Here is a 20,395-nt window from a genome sequence, read left to right as displayed (position 1 = left end):
ATTCAAGTTGATTTCAAAGAAATTCAATTAAAAACATTACTAAGAACACATTTTTTGAAGTAAATTGTTGTAAACTATCACCGCGATCAATGAAAAGGTGAGCGAAGGCAGAGCGAATTCGAGAGATGTGTCCTGCTGCTGTGCTATGAAATCAATGCACTTGGAGATGGAGCTGTGCTGGTTGGAGTGAATGATTCGGTGAGCAGACGATGAGGCAGAGGAGTTCCGACGCCCATCCAGCTAACCTGGTTGCGAGGGCAGATCGCTCTAAGTGCCAAGCTCATTTGGAAAGGTTGAGAACGGCTCTTCAGCAGTGAAATCTAGGTCCAAAGTGAATTGCTGTGCAGCACATCTTAGCCCTGGAGTGATTCGCCATGGTAGAGCTTGGGTCCTAATGCTAGGCCAGATCTTCTGCTTGGACAATTTCAATATGCAGCACAGGAGAACTGGAAAGGCAGGGTGTTGAGGGTCAGGCGAGGTTGGATCGCTCTGGGCACTGAGCCACTTCGGAGAGGTCAAGAACGGCTTCTTCTATATGCCTGAAGTGAATTGCTGGCAGGGTATTCAAGGCATGAAGCGACTTGTTGCAGTGGAACCCAAGTCCTAATGCAAGGTACAAACCACTGTCAGACTATTTAAACGCCAGCCCGGGTAGACAGGGGGCTCCACTCTCTGCGACACTCAGGATGTGAGACCACCCCTGGCTGCTATACTTCATGTCTGCGAACTTTGGGGTGACTTGCCCTGCTAATATGTTGAACTCAATACTGAGGCTTTGGGCCAACTCTGGGCTGCTCTGGGGATTTGGATCTAAGGACTCATTTTGGTTTAGAATGCTGCTGTTGTTGCTTGTTTCTATTGTTTGCATGGTTTGTGTATTTTTTTCCCTGTATCTGTGCACATTGGGGGTTGGTCTTTATTTTTATTAATTGGGTCCTTTCAAGTTTCTTGCTTTATGGCTGCCTGTATGCAAACAAATCTCAAATTTGTATAACTTATACATTCTTTGATAATAAATGTACTTTGAATGTTAACTCCTTGATGATTCTTGAGTGCATGTACCTGTATTTTATCATGAGGGTGTCCTTGAATAACTGCAGGGTTCCCTGAAGTTCCAGTTGGTTGTCGAAGGAACTTATGACAATGTTTTCTGACCATTTAGTCTTTGGGAATTCACATTGCTTAGTCATAGTCATAGTCATACTTTATTGATCCCAGGGGAAATGGGTTTTCGTTACAGTTCCACCATAAATAATTAAATGATGTTTTCAGTAGCCAACACTACCCTGTGGAAGGAGTCCTGGGGATGCCAGTGATTTCTCAGAGCTATTTGCACTGTGTGGAGACCCATTGACAGCCCACAAATTCCAGAGCCAGATCAGAGAATGTTGATGCCCTGAAGATCAGATTCTGTTGTCCATATCAGTTTGGGGATGAGCTGCAGGTATAAAGAATTTACAGCAGTGTAAACCAAGCTGCAGACCTTTGCAGTAGAGGTAATGCAGGGTGTATCACACTGTTATAAAGTGCCAGAGAAGAGCACTGTGTTATTAAGTCCCAAGAGCACAAAGTTATTAAGTCCCAAGAACTGGGAAGCAATACAAAAGACGAACAAGTGGAAGAGGTGTAGCTGGATGGTGAAAGCTCTGGAGAATGTTCCTACTCAATGTCTTCAGCTTCATCTTACTATTGAGAAAAGGAGGGAGGCAATGTCTGGGGATTCCCTCATAATCCCATGAACTGTCTAAGCCATCATAGACTCCAGTGCAAACTATGTGACATTTTCTCAGTGAATTCACATGTCTACCTGAACTATGTATGACACGGTGAATGACTTTCTGATTCAATTGATTAAGTGGTGTAGTACTCTGGTACTCTGCACACTGTATTTCCTAATGAATGTATCTTCTTAAAGCCCTCAGACTTGGATATAAAATATACTTTCATCAGAAGTGGACATGGCTGAACAGCATCTGAAGCTATGGTAGATAAGCCATTTGACATTAACCACATATACAATTGAACTATTCTAAACCCTGCATTCAGGACTTCAGGGTTTGATTCCCACTTCCAGTTCAGTAGTTGAGAACTTGTCCGTCTGTTATTCACCACTGTAGATAGTGTAGCTGAAAATAATGCATATCACCATTTGCATGTGCTGGAGAGGGAGATGCACTGGGGAGCTAACAAGGAAATGAAGTCTACACTCATTTAATGATGATAAAGCACTCATGGACTTTTATGCGTGATTCAGATCAAACCATTCAATCAGTTGACCATTTTAGTAGAGAAAACCTGAAGAAGTCTCGCAGTAGAAGCATTACATTTCACTTCAGTGTCACACATCCTACGCAATGCTCACTTCTGATGGGTGTGCTCTCACCTGTCCTTGACCCTTCTGTTTCTGTATATAAATGAGAGCCCTTGGAGAGCAGACCACAATGAGCAAACATTTTATCTTGTGAAGTGCCTTTAGTTCTTCAGCTATATGGGATTCCCTTGCTCAGAAGATGACAAGTGGGGAGAAGTATCCTGAGGAGATGCTTGGTATTACATTTGGAGGTCATTCTCATCAATCACCAGAGTAACAATCTAACTATGACGTCAGTTGAATTATTTCACATTTCTGGCTAATAAGGTACAGTGAAGCAATCCTTTTGATTTAAAACTATCAAGGACATATTTAAAAGTGTTGTGCTGTGGTACTCCTCTGTTGCCACAGACAGAATGCTACCAGGCTTCTCCCTTTCTTCTCACATCCATGCTGATGCCCTTCAAACACTTTAATAGGCCAACTTCAGACTGCAGGTCCCAGAAAAGTGAGAGAGTCATTTAGGAAGGCTGTTTGTGAGGCACAGGTGAGTGTATTGGTTGAGTAGTTGTATTGGGAGGTGAGGTGCTGTCCCTGTAAGGGGGTACATCAAGATGTTAAACCAGCACAGCAGGCAAGCTATCAGGAGACCAGGTAGACAATGATACAGCAATCTGCTGGTATTCAAACTGCATTACCAGCATTACAATCTCCAAACCAGAGACTGACTCAGTCGACAGACCCCAGATCACAGGGGCCTGGGTCCTGCTATTTTCATTTATAGCTGACAGTTCTCTATGCGATCTGCTTAGAGTAGCAGAGGTGCATGAATGGAAAAAGGATCTCAGTTCCTGAAGAAAAGAGAAAACGTCATGCTTGCCAGATCTTTGACCTTGTAGGGGAACAATCTGCTCACACTTGGCACCTCCCAGCTCATGTGCAACATCTCTTTGCTCCTGGAGATCTGTAAACTGTTCTTGGATGTCAATCAGTGTCCAGTCTCAATAGCAACAGTGCTGCACAATGAGGACAAAGAGCAAGCTGTTCTCTGTTGGCATGTCACTGTTTCCAACAGAGCATCAATCTGGTCCCTAATGGAAGACTTCACCTGGATAAAGGTGGTATAGAAGCAGAATATTATCACATGACCCGTATCTGTAACTCCGTGGCAGTTGTCAGCTATATCAGTAAGTGCTGTGTGGCAGGACTGGAGCCTTTGCAAAAGAGATTATCAAATCTCAAACTGAGAACATGGCCTCATACAGTTATAGAGCTATGCAGTATGAAATAGACTCAACTCATCCATACCAACCATGCTGGCTCCAGGCTCTGCACAAGTTCTTGTGAGTTCATAGAATTAGACACTTTTGCAGACCTTGCAAAAGAGTCCTGTATCGAACCATACAAGCCTGAATATACAAACCATCCTGCCGTACATCAGTTTCAGCTGGTCAAGAAGAAATCTCATTTTGACCCTTGTCTGAGCAACACAGATGAATTAACTCAGCCTCCTCATACACACCCTGGCCATTGCACTTGATTTCCTCACACTCTTAGTGGACTGTGGTCCGCTGGTGCATTTCCTCAGGGCACGTGTCTTTCCTATCTCCTTTGCCCATGGTGCCACTCACTGAGGTGGTGCTCTGAGGTTTGGTGCACAAAGACAGACAGTACTCACCATTGTTACTCAAATCCCGCTTCTCCTTCTCCTTCCCTCCTATGCTGCATTTCTTGGAGGAAGAAAACTGGAGGCCATTATAAAAAAATACGTAAGTTAGATATAAAAGCTGCATGCAAGACATCTCTGTGGTGATGCAAAACAGACAGAGTAGTGAATTTGAGGGCTGGCAGTAAGTATACCTACTGGATTTCATATTGCGTCTGCTCATGAGAAGAGATGCTCTCTGGCAAGAGAGTGTGTTATCTCCTGCCTGGTGATAACTCAAGAGAGCCTCTTCTATCATGGTGGACTCCCACCCTGTTCTTTACTGCTTAGGGCGAAATGAAGATCATTGAAATACTCTTTCATTAGCTTACATGTGGAGGCTTGGAGCAGCAAAGAGGCTTAAAAAACCAGTGGTTGGGCGAGTTGCAGGAAAGGACGTGTCACATGAGTGGTGTGGATGTAGTAGCGGCTTGTGAGATTAACTGTATTTGAATCTCGCTTTCTGGGTGAATGTATCTATATAAGATTATTTAATGTTATTTCCAGTACACAAGTATAACATGCTTAAATTCCTGCAGCTTACCTTGATTTCATGATGTCCCATTGTGAAATTTCTTGTGACACTGCCTCATTGTGCAGGGATTCTCATTCTTGGAGGAGACAACCGGAGCTGCCTCCTACTATGGGCACTGCTCATAGCAACCTGGTAGGCCACCTGGATTTCCCATATGGTGACCATCTCATTGACCAGCCGTTCACCAATCCCTTCAGAAAATTTTAGAGCACTCTTCCTCTCCCCTCTTGTCCCTTTCTCCTAAAGGAACACTTCTTTTGCCAACCATGTCTGCAATGCCACATAACGGTTGGCAGAACGAGTGTGTCCTTTGGTGACTGATGCCCTTTTGTGATTCCTGAAAAGTAAATTAGTATCAACTATGTTAAATTTAGGCAGGTCTCCCTAGCAACCATTCATGTCATATTTTAGTGCTCCTTTTTGGGAGAAAATTGGATTTAATCCGGAGAGGTGTGAGGTAGGGTCTGGAACTGCCTGTCTGGTAAAGACAGAAAGTTTCATGACATTGAAGCTAGACTGAGATGTACTTTACGAGCCATGTCCCAGCATTATGGACCAAATGATGGAGGATGAGATTAGGAGCACAGCTTTTCCTTGACCATCAAGTGCTATCTTTCGAAGAGATTACCAGGAGGATTGAGAAAAAGATTTGAGATAATGTATGCAATATCCTTGAAGAAATACATCATCCCTACCGACTCATGGAATCCACTGCCAATGCCATCCCATGTGAAGAATATGCTTGCTGGATGGTGTTGAGAATCCTGTCCATGCATCGGAAATACACGGGCCATGCATCAATGGCAGAAGGGTTGTACTCACCCATGCAGTAGCTGTCACATCTGTGGAAGTACGTACAGTACTCACACTGGCCTCGTTAGCTACCTCAGAATCCTCAAAGCCAGAAGGGAGATGCATCATCTTTGATTCCGGGAGACTTCACAAGAAGAAAAATAAAACACAGTATTGTGGTGCATACTTGCCCTTGACTGGTTTTGCATTACTTAGTAGGGAGCCTCATCTGCTGTTAGTATTAACTGCAACAATGCTTTAATGCTCCATAAGCAGGTGCAGTCTAATTTCAAAGTATTTGTACAGAATTACATCATGATAATTATGGTAAAATTGTGTAATTCTGCAAATAATTGAATTATCTAACATAAAGTTATAGGTAAAATGGTTCAAACAAAAGTAACCTGATATTCTTAAGGATAAAATTTGAAGTATAAACCACTGCTCAAAAAATGCTGTGTTTTATTCAATGAAAATTTAAGGCAGCGAGTTCAGTTCAGATTTTTATTTTGTAGTATTTTATATACAGAGTATAAAACAAAAAACAACATGGAAATTGATGTCATGCAGCTGTATTTTGTAAACAAAACAACATAGATTCATTCATTATGTATGTGTACAATTCCAGCAACAATTCAGAAACGACTGAAGAAAGAGAAAAAGGCAAAAAGGAAATTACAGGAAGCACTTGAATTTGAGTCAAAGCGACGAGAACAAGTGGAACAAGCTTTACAACAGGCCACATCCACAGAAAGTCTCAGGGTGCTTAATGGTATACTTTAATTTCTTTTCATTTAATGTTGTTTTTCTGGGTGGAAATGTAAGAAATGCGAAGAAAAATATGAATTAACTAATATAGTTTACAGTTCGAACTGATGAAATATTGATTTAAAACATCTTTTACAGATATATAATCAGGAAGATAAAAGGATAGCTCATGTGAATAACCTGCTAATGTTCAATTAAAGCGAGCGTCTGACAATTAGGAACATAAACTCTTTACAGAAAATGCTGAATATTTTACCTCAGACCCTGCTCAGTTTTCATTGTAAGTTTGAATTCAATGGGAATTTATCAAAAGCCGAAGGGAGCACTTTGCTCCAACACTATCCATCATGTACAGACATGGGTGGCTACCGCAAATGCAAATCGTTTTTGAAGAAGTGAATCAATTTCTTCCTTTTGCATTGTGGAAGCTTTTATTTCCCTTTGTGGAAATGCAAACAGAGGACAGATCAAGCTTCAGATAATATAATTTAACTATTAACATGCTAGCCATATGGAGTTGTTTATTTGGCAAATTAAGTTTAATGTTTAACTGAACCATGACACTGAGCTTTCCAAAGTTCATTACTGAATATAAATTTAAGGTCATTGATTTTCTGTTGCTGTGGGGGAAATGGGGAGAGCTCTTTGCATAGCCTTACATAACGGGTTGTATCATGATTGATTACTCAGTTATGGATGGTGTATTTGTACAAACAGCTGACATGAGGGAGTGTAATATGTTGATTTGTTCCCCTGATTATATTGTCAGGTGCAAATAAACATAGAATTTTCTTTTTAATTAAACATTACAGCACAAAAAGCCAGAAAGTGCAGATTAAGCAAAGGGTGATGAATGGACACTGAAGAGTTGTCTTTGTGCATGGAAACTAAATATTAGGCTTTGAGGCCACATAATCCTTGAACAAAAGTATGCTAGTAATGCTTTGATATAATTGCTGTCCAAGATTATAGAAGTTCAATTTTAGCCTCAAATTTGGCCTGCCTCCTATTAAAGCTAAGATATTTAGTCCATTTAGTGAATTAAACCAGTGCAGTGACTCATCATCCAGAATTGAATCCCATCATCCAACTGCGGCCACACCGGAAACCACACGGTGTGAAGATAATAACAAATGAATTAAATGATTTTTGCACATGGCTTGGACTAATTTCCAAATTGTGTTATAGCTTTTCATTATGCATAATGAACACATTTTAATTATAGTCACACACATTCTGATGTGTGTAAAAATTAGCCACGGAACATTATGCACATTGTGGATTTGATGGGATCAGAGGTTAATAGAGTTACTGAACTGTTGGAACTAAACCCTTTTGCTCATTAGTGATCACATGATAAGAAAGCTTACAACCAAAAACACTCCTTTTTGAGCTGACTTATTATATTACAGCACAAAAATGATGGTCACTTTTTAAAAAGAATTTAAAGTCAATTGAAAAAGATATAACCTGATTGAATCTCCCTGTTGTTAGATGCAGTAATTCCTGAGATGGAAGCTGAACACTGTGGAACTCAGCTTGACACAACAGCAACAGTACAAGGTAAGCATAGGCTTTATCCAAATAAGTGAATTCAGGGCATATATGGAGAACTCAGGTGAGAGCTGTAGAATAGAGGACTGGATGATTTTGGCTTTTCTGTATATTGAAAGATAGTTTCAGGTTTCTGCTCTTCTACTTGGTTATTTTAGGCAATGAAACAAATTAAGGAAGCAGTTTTAAATTCTTCATTTCTTTATCTTGGCCTCTTGATCACACGCTGTCATCCAGCTGGAGAGAAGGAACCTCTCTAGCCCATGGACTGTTAGACTTTCAATTCAAATCACAGAAGTGGTGCCTAAAGTATTTTATCTTCTCAACACCAAAGCTTGCCTTCAACCATCTTCAACAACTTAGGAACTATCTAATGAAGTGCACTGTGTGATAGATGGAAAACAGTAACATTGGAATGTAATGCTGTTGGAAGCAGATGTGTTGCCGATATTACTGAGCAAATGGGACAGTAATTTTTTATAAAACATGTGTTGCCAGTTCTAGAAAAAGTTAATGTTTGCGTTAATCTTTGTTCTTTGACATTTAAAAATTCACCACACCATTAGTTGTAAATTGATTTGAAATATTAAAGTAAATTAAAGGTGCATTGATTGAAGATAGCAAACAGAGCAATGTAAAACCCATGAAACACAGATGACACATGGCAAAGTTTCACTGTCTGTATCTGCATTTCCCCTACAGATATTAGTTTCAGTCTACATTTACAGAGTAAAAACATTGAGGGAACTTTCTCTGTTAGCTTGTTTGTACTTTCCCACAGGAAAGATCTTCATGCACATGTTGAACCTAGATTTTGTGTCTCATTACAGCTGATACGAAATAAACACAAACTTTGATTGTGGACTACTTCTTCCTTTCCTAGACTTCCTTTGTTTGTTTGTTTACTTCTCTTTTTTATTGTGCCTCAGTTCCTTTACCACTCATAAATTCACTCTTAAACACTTAAATGGAAACATCAAATGAAGAAAACAAAGTATCCCTAGGTCTTCTTGATCATGAAGCACGCACCTAAAAAAAAAGTTCAATGGCTGATATCACTGCCAAGTAACAAACTTTGGAAAATATTTAATAAATCTGCTTTAATGTTTTAACTTTTCTGGAAGTTTTATGTAAGTTGTAATATTTTTGGCAATGAGTTATGATAATGGTGTGTAATTAGTGAAATTAGCAAAGTTCACTTTTAACAAATGAGGAAGATAAATATTTAATTGCACAGCATAATTAAACACTTGGAACATCACCTCTCTAGCCCTTTACCTTTCCTACCTACCTGGCTTCACCTATCACCATGTAGCTATGCTCCTTCCCCTCGCCCCACCTTTTTATTCTGTTGTCTTCCCTCTTCCTTTCCAGCCCTGAAGAAGGGTTTTGTCCCAAAACTTGACTGTTTATTCATTTCCATAGATACTGCCTGATGTGCTGAGTTCCTCCAGCATTTTGTGTATGTTGCTTTGGATTTCCAGCATCTGAAGAGTTTCTCATGACTAATAAAGATGCTGGCTGTAATCTCTTCACTGGCTCAATGTCTTTATATAATTGCTCTCACCAGTCTATTGAAGAATTTGTACTTGTACTCTGTACTTTTGGTTATTTACCATTTTGTGATAGTATTATTGAATGGAATAAGCTTAATGAAAGTTCTTTGGACGATAACACGAAGATTTAAAAGATAATGAGGCATTACACTCATCCTTTTTGTTAATTGTCCTCTTTTGAGATGGTGATTGCATTTATAAAGAGTAAGTTGGGTATATCTGCCACAATCATGAATGCAAACATTGAAGACCTTATTTTAAAAACAAAATTCTTGTGGTATATTTATAAAATTTGTCTACCACCTTAAACAATTAATTAACAGATGGAATGTGCTCACCTGTACGCACGGAAATGTGAGATGATATCTTATTCCTGATTCACGATTATCTCCTGAAGTTCCTGGCAATAACCAACCTCAACCTAGCCAAACTGTTTCACAATTATTTAGAGATGGGTCTTTCTAAATTCATAGCCCTGTCTCTTTGCTAGTTAAGCTCTTGGCAAAGCATTTTTCTCCAGGCAGTTCTCTTTGACTTCTGACAGCCTGACAATAGAAAGACTTCTGCAACCCCACGATTGATCCAAGACAATGTTGTGGTAGATTTATGGCAGAAAGGAAATCACCTAACTTTGTTCAAGTGTGATGTTAGACTGGGATCACTTCTTTGCCATAGTCCTAACCTTCACATAAGAGCCATAGAGAACATAGAACAGTATAGTACAGAAACAGGCCCTTCAGCCCACAGTGTTTTACTGTATTATTAAGCTAATTATACCAATTTCTTTATGCCTGTAACACACATCAAAGTGGCTGGTGAACGCAGCAGGCCAGGCAGCATCTCTAGGAAGAGATACAGTCGACATTTCAGGCCAAGACCCTTCGTCAGGACTAACTGAAGGAAGAGCTAGTAAGAGGTTTGAAAGTGGGAGGGGGAGGGGGAGATCCAAAATGATAGGAGAAGACAGGAGGGGGAGGGATGGAGCCAAGAGCTGGACAGCTGATTGGCAAAGGGGATATGAGAGGATCATGGGACAGGAGGTCCGGGGAGAAAGACAAGGGGGGGCGGGCAAGGGGTATAGTCAGAGGGACAGAGGGAGAAAAAGGAGAGTGAGAGAAAGAATGTGTGTATAAAAATAAATAACGGATGGGGTACGAGGGGGAGGTGGGGCATTAGCAGAAGTTAGAGAAGTCGATGTTCATGCTATCAGGTTGGAGGCTACCCAGACAGAATATAAGGTGTTGTTCCTCCAACCTGAGTGTGGCTTCATCTTTACAGTAGAGGAAGCCGTGGATAGACATGTCAGAATGGGAATGGGATGTGGAATTAAAATATGTGGCCACTGGGAGATCCTGCTTTCTCTGGCGGACAGAGTGTAGGGGTAACGCAAAGTGGTCTCCCAGTCTGCGTCGGGTCCCGTCAATATATAGAAGGCCACATTGGGAGCACCGGACGCAGTATATCACCCCAGCCGACTCACAGGTGAAGTGTCGCCTCACCTGGAAGGAGTGTCTGGGGCCCTGAATGGTGGTAAGGGAGGAAGTGTAAGGGCATGTGTAGCACTTGTTCTGCTTACAAGTGCCAGGAGGGAGATCAGTGGGGAGGGATGGGTGGGACAAATGGACAAGGGAGTCGCGTAGGGAGCGATCCCTATGGAAGGCAGAGAGAGGGGCGGAGGGAAAGATGTGCTTAGTGGTGGGATCCCTTTGAAGGTGGCGGAAGTTATGGAGAATAATTTGTTGGACCCGGAGGCTGGTGGGGTGGTGGGTGAGGACCGGGGGAAACCTATTCCTAGTGGGGTGATGGGAGGATGGATTGAGAGCAGATGTGCATGAAATGGGGGAGATGCGTTTGAGAGCAGAGTTGATAGTGGAGGAAGGGAAGCCCCTTTCTTTAAAAAAGGAGGACATCTCCCTCGTCCTGGAATGAAAAGCCTCATCCTGAGAGCAGATGCAGTGGAGACGGAGGAATTGCGAGAAGGGGATGGCATTTTTGCAAGAGGCAGGGTGAGAAGAGGAATAGTCCAGATAGCTGTGAGAGTCAGTAGGCTTATAGTAGACATCAGTGGATAAGTTGTCTCCAGAGACAGAGACAGAAAGATCTAGAAAGGAGAGGGAGGTGTCGGAAATGGACCAGGTAAACTTGAGGGCAGGGTGAAAGTTGGGGGCAAAGTTGATAAAGTCAACGAGCTCAGCATGCTTGCAGGAAGCAGCGCCAATGCAGTCGTCGATGTAACGAAGGAAAAGTGGGGGACAGATACCAGAATATTATTTTTTTTTTTTTTTTCAAAAATACTTTATTCAGAAATATTACACAATAAAAATAATTACATACAGAAAAAGAAAACCATTCGTTGTCTGTGAGTCCTTATTCAATACAGTTATTAACAATAAAAATTTTGCGTTGACTCTGTTCCTGTACAAATGAAAGATGTTTACAGTAAATCATGCGTTTTCTCTCAACTCTTGGTCAAGTGTTAAGACTTATTAACAATCAAAATTTTCAACAATAAAGGCAGGCAGTGGCTCTAATACTTTCCCAAATTAACAATTCCACCCACTCCTTGGGCACCATGTTGATTATCTGTCCACACCGCTGATGAGGGTAGGTCACGGAACATAGATTGTTCCACAAACCCAACAAAAAGGCAGGCATAGCTAGGACCCATACGGGTGCCCATAGCTACACCTTTAGTTTGGAGGAAGTGGGAGGAGCCAAAGGAGAAATTATTAAGAGTAAGGACTAATTCTGCTAGACAGAGCAGAATGGTGGCAGAGGGGAACTGATTGGGTGGGCCACACATTTTAATTCCACATCCCATTCCCATTCTGACATGTCTATCCATGGCCTCCTCTACTGTAAAGATGAAGCCACACTCAGATTGGAGGAACAACACCTTATATTTCGTCTGGGTAGCCTCCAACCTGATGGCATGAACATCAACTTCTCTAACTTCTGCTAATGCCCCACCTCCCCCTCGTACCCCATCCGTTATTTATTTTTATACACACATTCTTTCTCTCACTCTCCTTTTTCTCCCTCTGTTCCTCTGACTATACCCCTTGCCCATCCTCTGGTTCTCCCCGCCCCCCCTTGTCTTTCTCCCCGGACCTCCTGTCCTATGATCCTCTCATATCCCCTTTGCCAATCACCTGTCCAGCTCTTGGCTCCATTCCTCCCCCTCCTGTCTTCTCCTATCATTTTGGATCTCCCCCTCCCCCTCCCACTTTCAACTCTTCCTTCAGTTAGTCCTGATGAAGGGTCTCGGCCTGAAACGTCGACTGTACCTCTTCCTAGAGATGCTGCCTGGCCTGTTGTGTTCACCAGCAACTTTGATGTGTGTTGCTTGAATTTCCAGCATCTGCAGAACTCCTGTTGTTGCGTCTTTATGCCTGCACATAGTTTGCACTTTCCACTCTCTGCATTTTCATTTGCCTATCTAAAAGTTTCTAAAATGTCTCTGGTACTGGTTTTCTACTCTCTGCCTCTCATGATTTTATAAATTACTGCCCTTTCATCCAGGCAGCATCCTGATAAACGTGCACCCTCTCTATAGCCAGCGCTTTATAAAACAGCAAACCTGATTCTTGACCTCAGTAAGTTGACTAATAAAGGCGAGCATGGCATATGTGCTCTTTACCACTCTATCTACTTGTTCAGCCACTTTTAGGGACAATCAGGTGTCAGTGGTTCGGGTAATTTCAGTGAGTTACAATGTGATTGAACAGTCTAAGCTACCTGAATATAATTGTATACAGTAGGCAAGTGTATATCATGTCACAGATGAAACTCAAGCATGGAATGGCGAATGCTGGTAGGCATCACCCGAGGACTGGGTATGAAAATATTTACAGGATGGAATACAATGGAACTAAGCTGTGAATGAGGCTCCAATGGCACAATATGTACACGTAGAAACTGTGATTTGATGTAAATTTTGTAGGTTTTAAAGAGGTCCTGGGTGCTTCATCCAGCAAGGCTTAAAACCCCATCCCCTATCTCCTCAGCACAGGTACACCACAAGGCTGTATGCTACACCCCCTGATCTACTGGCTTTACACTTGTGACTGTGAGGCTAAGCACAGCTCCAATGCTATAGTTAAGTTAGCAAACAATACCACTGTCATCGGCGGAATCAAAGATGGTGAGGAATCAGCATGTAGGAGGGAGACTGAAAATCTGGCTGAGTTGTGTCACAACAACAACCTTCATTCAATGTCAGCAAGACCAAGGATGTGATTTTTGACTTTAGGAGGAGGAAACCAGAGGTCTATGAGCCAGACCTCATTGAGGGAATCAGAGGTGGAGAGAGTCAGCAACTTTAAATTCCTCAGTGCTATCATTTCAGACCTGGGCCCAGCTCATAGGTGCCAATACAAAGAAAGCACGGCAGTACCTCTACTTTCTTAGAAGTTTGTGAAGATTCGGCATGTTATCTAAAACTGACAAACTATTATAGATGTTCAGTGGAGAGTATATTGACTGGTTGCATTACGACTTCGTATGGAAACATCAATGTCCTTCCACAGAAAAACCTACAAAAAATAATGGATACAGCCCCATCCATCACAAGTAAAGCCTTACCCACCATTGGAGCACCGTCACAGGAAAGCGGCATGGATTATCAAGGACCCCCAGGCCATGTTCTCTTCTCACTCCTGCCATGAGGAAGAAGGACAGGAACCTCAGGACCCACACCACCAGATTCAGGAACAGTTATTACCCCTCAACCATCAGGCTGTTGAACTAGAGGGGGTAACTTCACTCAATTTCATTTGCCCCATTATTTTCATCATCTTGTATTCTTGATATTTATTGCTTGCTTATTTATTTATTGTTATTATTTTATCTTTCTTTTTGTTTGTTTGTTTTTTTTTGTACATTGTTTGTTTGTTGTCTGTCCTGTTGGGTGCAGTCTTTCATTAATTCTTTCTTGTAAATGTACTGTGATTGCCCACAAAGAAATGAATTCAGGATTGTATATGTACTTCGATGGTAAATTTACTTTGAACTTTGAATATGTGATATATTTAATGCATATTCCGTTTGGGAGTAGCTGAGAAGTACCATCTTCATTCCTGTGCAGTCAAGAAAGAAAGGTGTAGACTACTGAAGCCTGTATGTATTGCTATAGATTATAAAATATGCTTCTATTTTTAGATGTTGCCTATTGTTTTCTCGGCTGTTTACGATACCAAAGCCATGTTCCTTATGTAATATACAGTATATTTTTACTGGAAGGTGTAGGGCAACCCTGATTGGCTTTACATTATGAAAAATAATGTTAGATAGTTGAGAAACAAACAATGTCCTTTTTTGCTCTCTCTCTTCCTCTTTTAATGTGTGTTTGTTGGAAATGAGAAAGCAGCCTGTTAGTAGATTCATATGAGTTCTCAAGCAAATCAGGTTTTGCATGATACCAACGTTTAAAACATTGTTTTATGGCCAAGTTTCCATTCTGTCTTGGAAAACAAAAAACAAACTCTCAAGCTCTGATTTCGTACCAGGAGCACCGCAGATCTTGGACTTCACTCCCTCTATGGGAAAAGCTGGCACTTGCAGGAATCTAAAGAATGTGGGGAACTTTACCAGAGTTTAAGACATCTTGCAATTTCCACATAGTGCTTATCAGATGTAACATGTCACAGGGATGATGAAACAAACAGCAAGCAGCTCTCTCAATAATTAACCTAAAAATTTCTAAGTACCTATTTTGCTATTTAATCTTCCCTCTGAATTTAGGATTCCCATATTAATTTATCCTTGCTAACAAGTACACGTCTTGTTTAATTCCAAAAATGCTGTCCGATAAAATTACAAGGTTGTAGGGCTGGGGCAGCAGGGGGTAGATTTCATAGAATGAGGCAATAAGAGCCAATAAATATTTGGAATAGTTGTGGAAAAAAAATGAACAATACCATGAAGGAAAGAAGGTTTTACTATTCATTTGGAGTTATAAGACCTTTTACAATTACTGCTATAGAATCCACTATACATAGATTCAGAATATCCCAAAGTTGGATTTTGAAAACCTTGTTAATTGTTAATACACATTAGATATTAGGAAAAAAGTGTGAATTGAATATAATTGTCTTATTTTGAATTCTGTGTATTATTGTTTCATAACAGCTGACACCCTTTCAGAAGAATATTTTACCTTTTCAACTGGGAAGGAGTACTATCATTTTTAATCTTTATATCAACATTATATAAAGATGGCAGTATCTGAGTGAGAAATACTTTGATTTAGTTGAGTGACTTATCCACACAACACAGAAGTATTACAAGTATGTTAAACAGTAGTGGAAAAGTGGGCATTGTTTCTGAGCAAGTCTTGCTTCGGATGGTGAAATCCCTGAGCTGCAATGAAGCATTTGCACATTCAAACTGTTCCTTTAGCATCCCCATAGCAACCCTGTTAGCGCCTATAGTGGGATATAGAAGTCATACTCTAGCTGCGATGAATTACATACAGGGCTCTTTCATGAGCGTGAAATGGCCTTTTGTCACTCATGAGCCAAGAGGTCCTTTCTCAACAGTTAACTTGCATTTCAAGGTCTATTTCAAATGCAGCCTAATTGAATGCAAAATGGAAGATTGAATAATATAGGCAAATGTGACTATTGTATGCAAAATTAAGTCTGAGTTTGGTTTAAGGTGGAAGGGTGTGCAATTGCGTGTTGAATTTTTATATGCTGCTTTGTCACTGTTTATGTGCAACAGCAGCTGTCATAGCAGCTTTATCCAAAAGTTTATTAAAATGGTTGAGGCAATGTGTTTTCTTTTTACATACTCTGCATGAATTTTAGAAAACTGGAAACTTTCAAAGTGCGTTTTCATTTGCATCAAGCCACCATTCAGTATATGCACAACCTAGGGCATTAATGTATTGAAATGACTAGAGAAAATAAGATGAGACACTAATTAAGCAACCTAATCATGATTTTTTTTAAATTTGCAAACTTGTCTTTTTAAATCAATGCTGCATTATGTTTATGGTTCACAGCACTCCTAGTTTCTGGAGCAAAAGTAACTGCTTATGTGTATTTCAAGCTAAGTGCAATGAAGATCTTCCCCATGAGTCTGCAGAGTGTCCTCCCTCCAAAGCCTGTATGATTCCTTCTGTGTTTTATACCTTGTGGTTAAAACAATAAGCAGGAGCAGGTCATGTAGCCCTTCAGTCTTGCTCGGCATTGTGATAAGATAAATGTTGTTTCTGTTCCTCATGTTTGATCACCATATCCTTGATCCCTTTAGTGTTCAAAATCCTACCGTGCATCCACAACATAAATCAATTACAATCCACTTCATAAATTTATTGGTCTTCACCTCAGTCCCAATATATAGCCCTTAATCTGAAAATTTGTTTCCATATTCCATGCAAGACTATTTTCCACTGCCGGAGTAGTTTAGGGTTCGACCCAAGTAATTGCATGTACTATTCCTATCAGAGCTGCCTCCCAGAAAAGTGTACTATATGAGTTGCATTTCTGTAACCTGGGAGCTCACTTCCATACTCCCCTCTCTGTGGGTGGGCAATCACAGATCTTTGCACACCAGAGTATAGACGAAGAACGGATTTACGTTTGGTGACATAAAGTCACAAGCAGAACGGCAAATTGAAACATACATCCAAATGCATACAGAAGAATGCACACAGATCGCATCACCTTTCCACACACCACAGATGAGCACCGAAAAGAAGATGTAACTAGACAGCTACAAGTCCAAATTTAATCATATCGGACAGGGAGAATGCGCAAAGGCCATGAATGCCCTTGCGATTGTTTTTTTTCCTTGCCTACTGGGCTTTTTCGTGGTGACTAAAAAAAATCAGTCAGAGACTTCTCTCCATGACACACTAATGAACACAATGCTCAATGATTGCATTAAATAGGCATATTTTTTACTGCAGTTTGATTCTTCAGTTCCTTGGATGCCGCAACCACTTGAGCATGTGATTTTCTACAAACAACAACTAATCTGGATTCTGTTCTGAAAGCTAGTTAAAAAACACCAAAGCCCATTTCTGAAAATGGAAAAATAAACAATACAGTTTTAGAGGAAGCTGAAAAATATAACTCATCCTGATCCAGAAACAACAATAGCTAAGGATCCCTAGACAAGCAATCAATGCCCTTGAACTATTTCATCTTAATGAAGATCACCAATGACCTAGCAGCATTTCAGTATGTCAGATGTTCACATTTTCAGTGTATACCTCAGCATTAAAAAAAGAGTATAAAGGAAGTTCCAATCCAAGGAAACTTGAGGGCTCTCCAATAACATTTAGGTAGAGTTTTAAAACATGATGTAATGCATATATTTTAATCATTAAATAGAATGAGATAGGCATTATTTTGTAGGTGTATTGATGTGTCTCACTTATCAATTCTTAATGACATGTTACAGACTGTAACAGAAAAGCTGGCAACTCAGATAGTGGAACAGGGTGGCTTTCCTTTGTTCTCTATATGTTAACCAAATCATAATTGTAAAGTGTATATAATTTTCTCATTTATGAAATAAATTAATACAAAAAGCAAACTATGAAACATAGCACTTGCTCACTTATTCACACCAATTAATATTTTGTAGACTATGATCTGACACATTCTTCCCAACATCAGTTTCACCAGTACAGAGACTTACTCATTCCATTTGTCCGAGGCTCTGTGCCAGTTAAAAATCAGAGATGCTGATTGATGAAACGGGGTCAGATAAGTTAACAGAAGGAGTGAGCAGCTTTTAAAAGGAACAGTGTAGCACAGTGGAAAAGTCTGAAGAATGGAAGCAATCGCAGATCCTTTTGTTGATGTAAAACAAGTATTAAATGGTCTTTCATTTGGGATTTTATAATCTGGTAAAGTTTTCTTTTGAGTTGGAGATAGATTGCTTCTGAGAAAGCAAACCAATTAATTGATGTTAATCAGACAGATGAAACTGAGTTGAATTTCTATGGGGCCATCCTCAAATTTCCTGCTGAAACTTGCACAGAAAACTACTGAATAGTCTAGAGAGGCAGAGTGCCATTTCTCTGGAGTTCCTGCAGATCCCGCAATGGGGCTTTAATCATTTATAAGGACACCAGTTTAGAAAGTTTTTTTTGCATGACATTCAAAGTTGATGAGGGTAACTTAAAATCTAGTCAGGATGTGAATGGTGACTGTCAGTACCTTCCAACATGGAGAGTTACAAATTCTCATTAGTCTCTGACTTAGTGACATAGTGTGGAGGAGGAGAAGATGGCAGCGCGACACCGGTGATGAATATCTGTTATTTGTCAAGTAGGATGCTGTGCACAATTCTGATTTGATGGAGACAGACGTGAGAGCACGGAGAAACATCTGGTGAAACTTCTGAAATGCCTGTTTTGCTGCCGCCGCTACTGTGCGATCCAGAATCTCCGGAGGAGAAGGCCCCGAATCCTCGGCTTTGCCTGTTGCTTGGCGGCCAGGGCGGGGTCAAAGCGCTCGGCAGAGATGGTGCTCGGTGCTCAATGTCGGAGAGCTGGTCGGATGCTCGAAGTTTTCGGATGGACTTTAGAGTTGGACTGTGGTCGGGTGCTTCCAGGATGCTGCATCGGCAAGTTTGCGGCGCTGGAAGCTCATGGCAGGGAGGGTTCCTCCCTTCTACCATCTGCGTGAGATGCTGGGGCTATCAGGACTTTGAGACATTTTTTTACCGTGCCCATGGTCTGCTCTTATCAAATTATGGTATTGCTTTGCACTGCTGTAACTATATGTTATAATTATGTGGTTTTTGTCAGTCTTAGTCTTGGTCTGTCCTGTGTTTCTGTGATATCATACTGGAGGAACATTGTATCATTTTTTAATGCATGCATTTCTACATGACAATAAATAAAGACAGAGTGTCCTCATAACCTAATCTAATCTCTTCACAGAGTTCTGAGTTGGCAAATAAAGAGGTATTTGGTACTTATTTGCTTAATTCTCTAAGATATATTTCAAGTTCTCATGTTGAGAGTATAAGTAAGTGTTACAGAGGGATTATTTAAAAAGTCTAAGAAATGTAACTTTTGGTTACTTGTGCAAAGGGACGTTGGAGTCTTGTGCAGGATCCCCTTGAGGATAACTTGCAGGTTGTGTTATTGGCAAAGAAGGCAAATGCATTGTTAACATTTATCATACAAAATGATCCCGGGAATGAAAAGGTTAACGTATGAGGCGCTTTTGATGGCTCTGGTCTTGTACTTGCTGGATTTAAGAAGAATGAGGGGGGTAGGATCTCATTGAAACCTATTGAATACTCTAAGTAGAGTGGACATGGAGAGGATTTTTCCTAGGACCAGAGAGGACAGCCTCAGTATAGAAAGACCTCCCTTTAGAACAGAGATGAAGAGGAATTTCTTTAGCTAGAGGATGGTGAGTCTGTAGAATTCATTGCCACGTATTGCATGGTGGCCAAGTCATTAGGTATATTTAAGAGGAGGTTGACAGGTTCTTGATTAGTAAGTGTGTTAAAGGTTGGGGGTGGGGTGCGTGATAGGAGAATATGGTTGAAAGGGATAATAGATCAGCCATGATGGAATGGCAGAGCAGACTTGATGGGCCAAATGGCCTAAGTATTCTACTTTGTCTTATGGTCTTACAGTTTATGTCAATGGAGATATTACTGACTAATGCTGTCATTCTTTACACTCCTAGCAATTTGTTCATGATCAGTGAAGACCTGCTTAATATAAGTGTGAAGCCTTATCTAATAAAGAATTTGAACACAAGCATATTGAACAGTCAATAGATGACATTGCAGCCGATAACCTTTAGCTTATTAATATAAACAAATGTCTGTGTGTAGCAGTTTATCAGTGTAAAGTACTTGACCACAACTTACAACATGTGGTTTGCTCCTTGCCTAAGTGTAAAGAAACTGTAGAATACTTGAAGTTATGGTGCAGCAGCTACTCAAAATGTAACACTTTATGCTCAGTTCTATTCTAAAGTATGGATGTTTGGAGTGTTTTGTGGCACAGCTCCTGGTAGTTGATTATTGTTAGAATTGAGTATGATCTGCGTAAGATTCATGCAGATATGTGAAGCTTTTCCTAGACCAAATACTGTAAGTGCCTGAATGGATACTTTGAGACACAGTGATGTTTTAAATTTTATCTTGTGATGATTAGCTGTATGTTCAAGATTGCCACTTAGTCGGGA

The 20,395-nt window shown here is 40.5% G+C and overlaps 1 protein-coding gene across 2 annotated transcripts in view; it reads left to right on the top strand.

The window, feature by feature from the left end:
• dacha (dachshund a) overlaps nucleotides 1-20,395 on the top strand; it is a 400,811-nt gene that overhangs the window by 362,372 nt on the left and 18,044 nt on the right. For both annotated transcript variants that reach the window (XM_072270530.1, XM_072270529.1), the window contains exons 9-10: nucleotides 5,972-6,115; nucleotides 7,606-7,674. In XM_072270530.1, coding sequence (XP_072126631.1) covers nucleotides 5,972-6,115; nucleotides 7,606-7,674 — 213 coding nt within the window. The remainder of the gene's footprint in view (nucleotides 1-5,971; nucleotides 6,116-7,605; nucleotides 7,675-20,395) is intronic.

Source organism: Mobula birostris, chromosome 10, assembly GCF_030028105.1.
Source record: "Mobula birostris isolate sMobBir1 chromosome 10, sMobBir1.hap1, whole genome shotgun sequence".
In the NCBI taxonomy this organism is placed as follows: domain Eukaryota; kingdom Metazoa; phylum Chordata; class Chondrichthyes; order Myliobatiformes; family Myliobatidae; genus Mobula; species Mobula birostris.
This window is presented reverse-complemented; position numbering and strand designations above follow the sequence as displayed.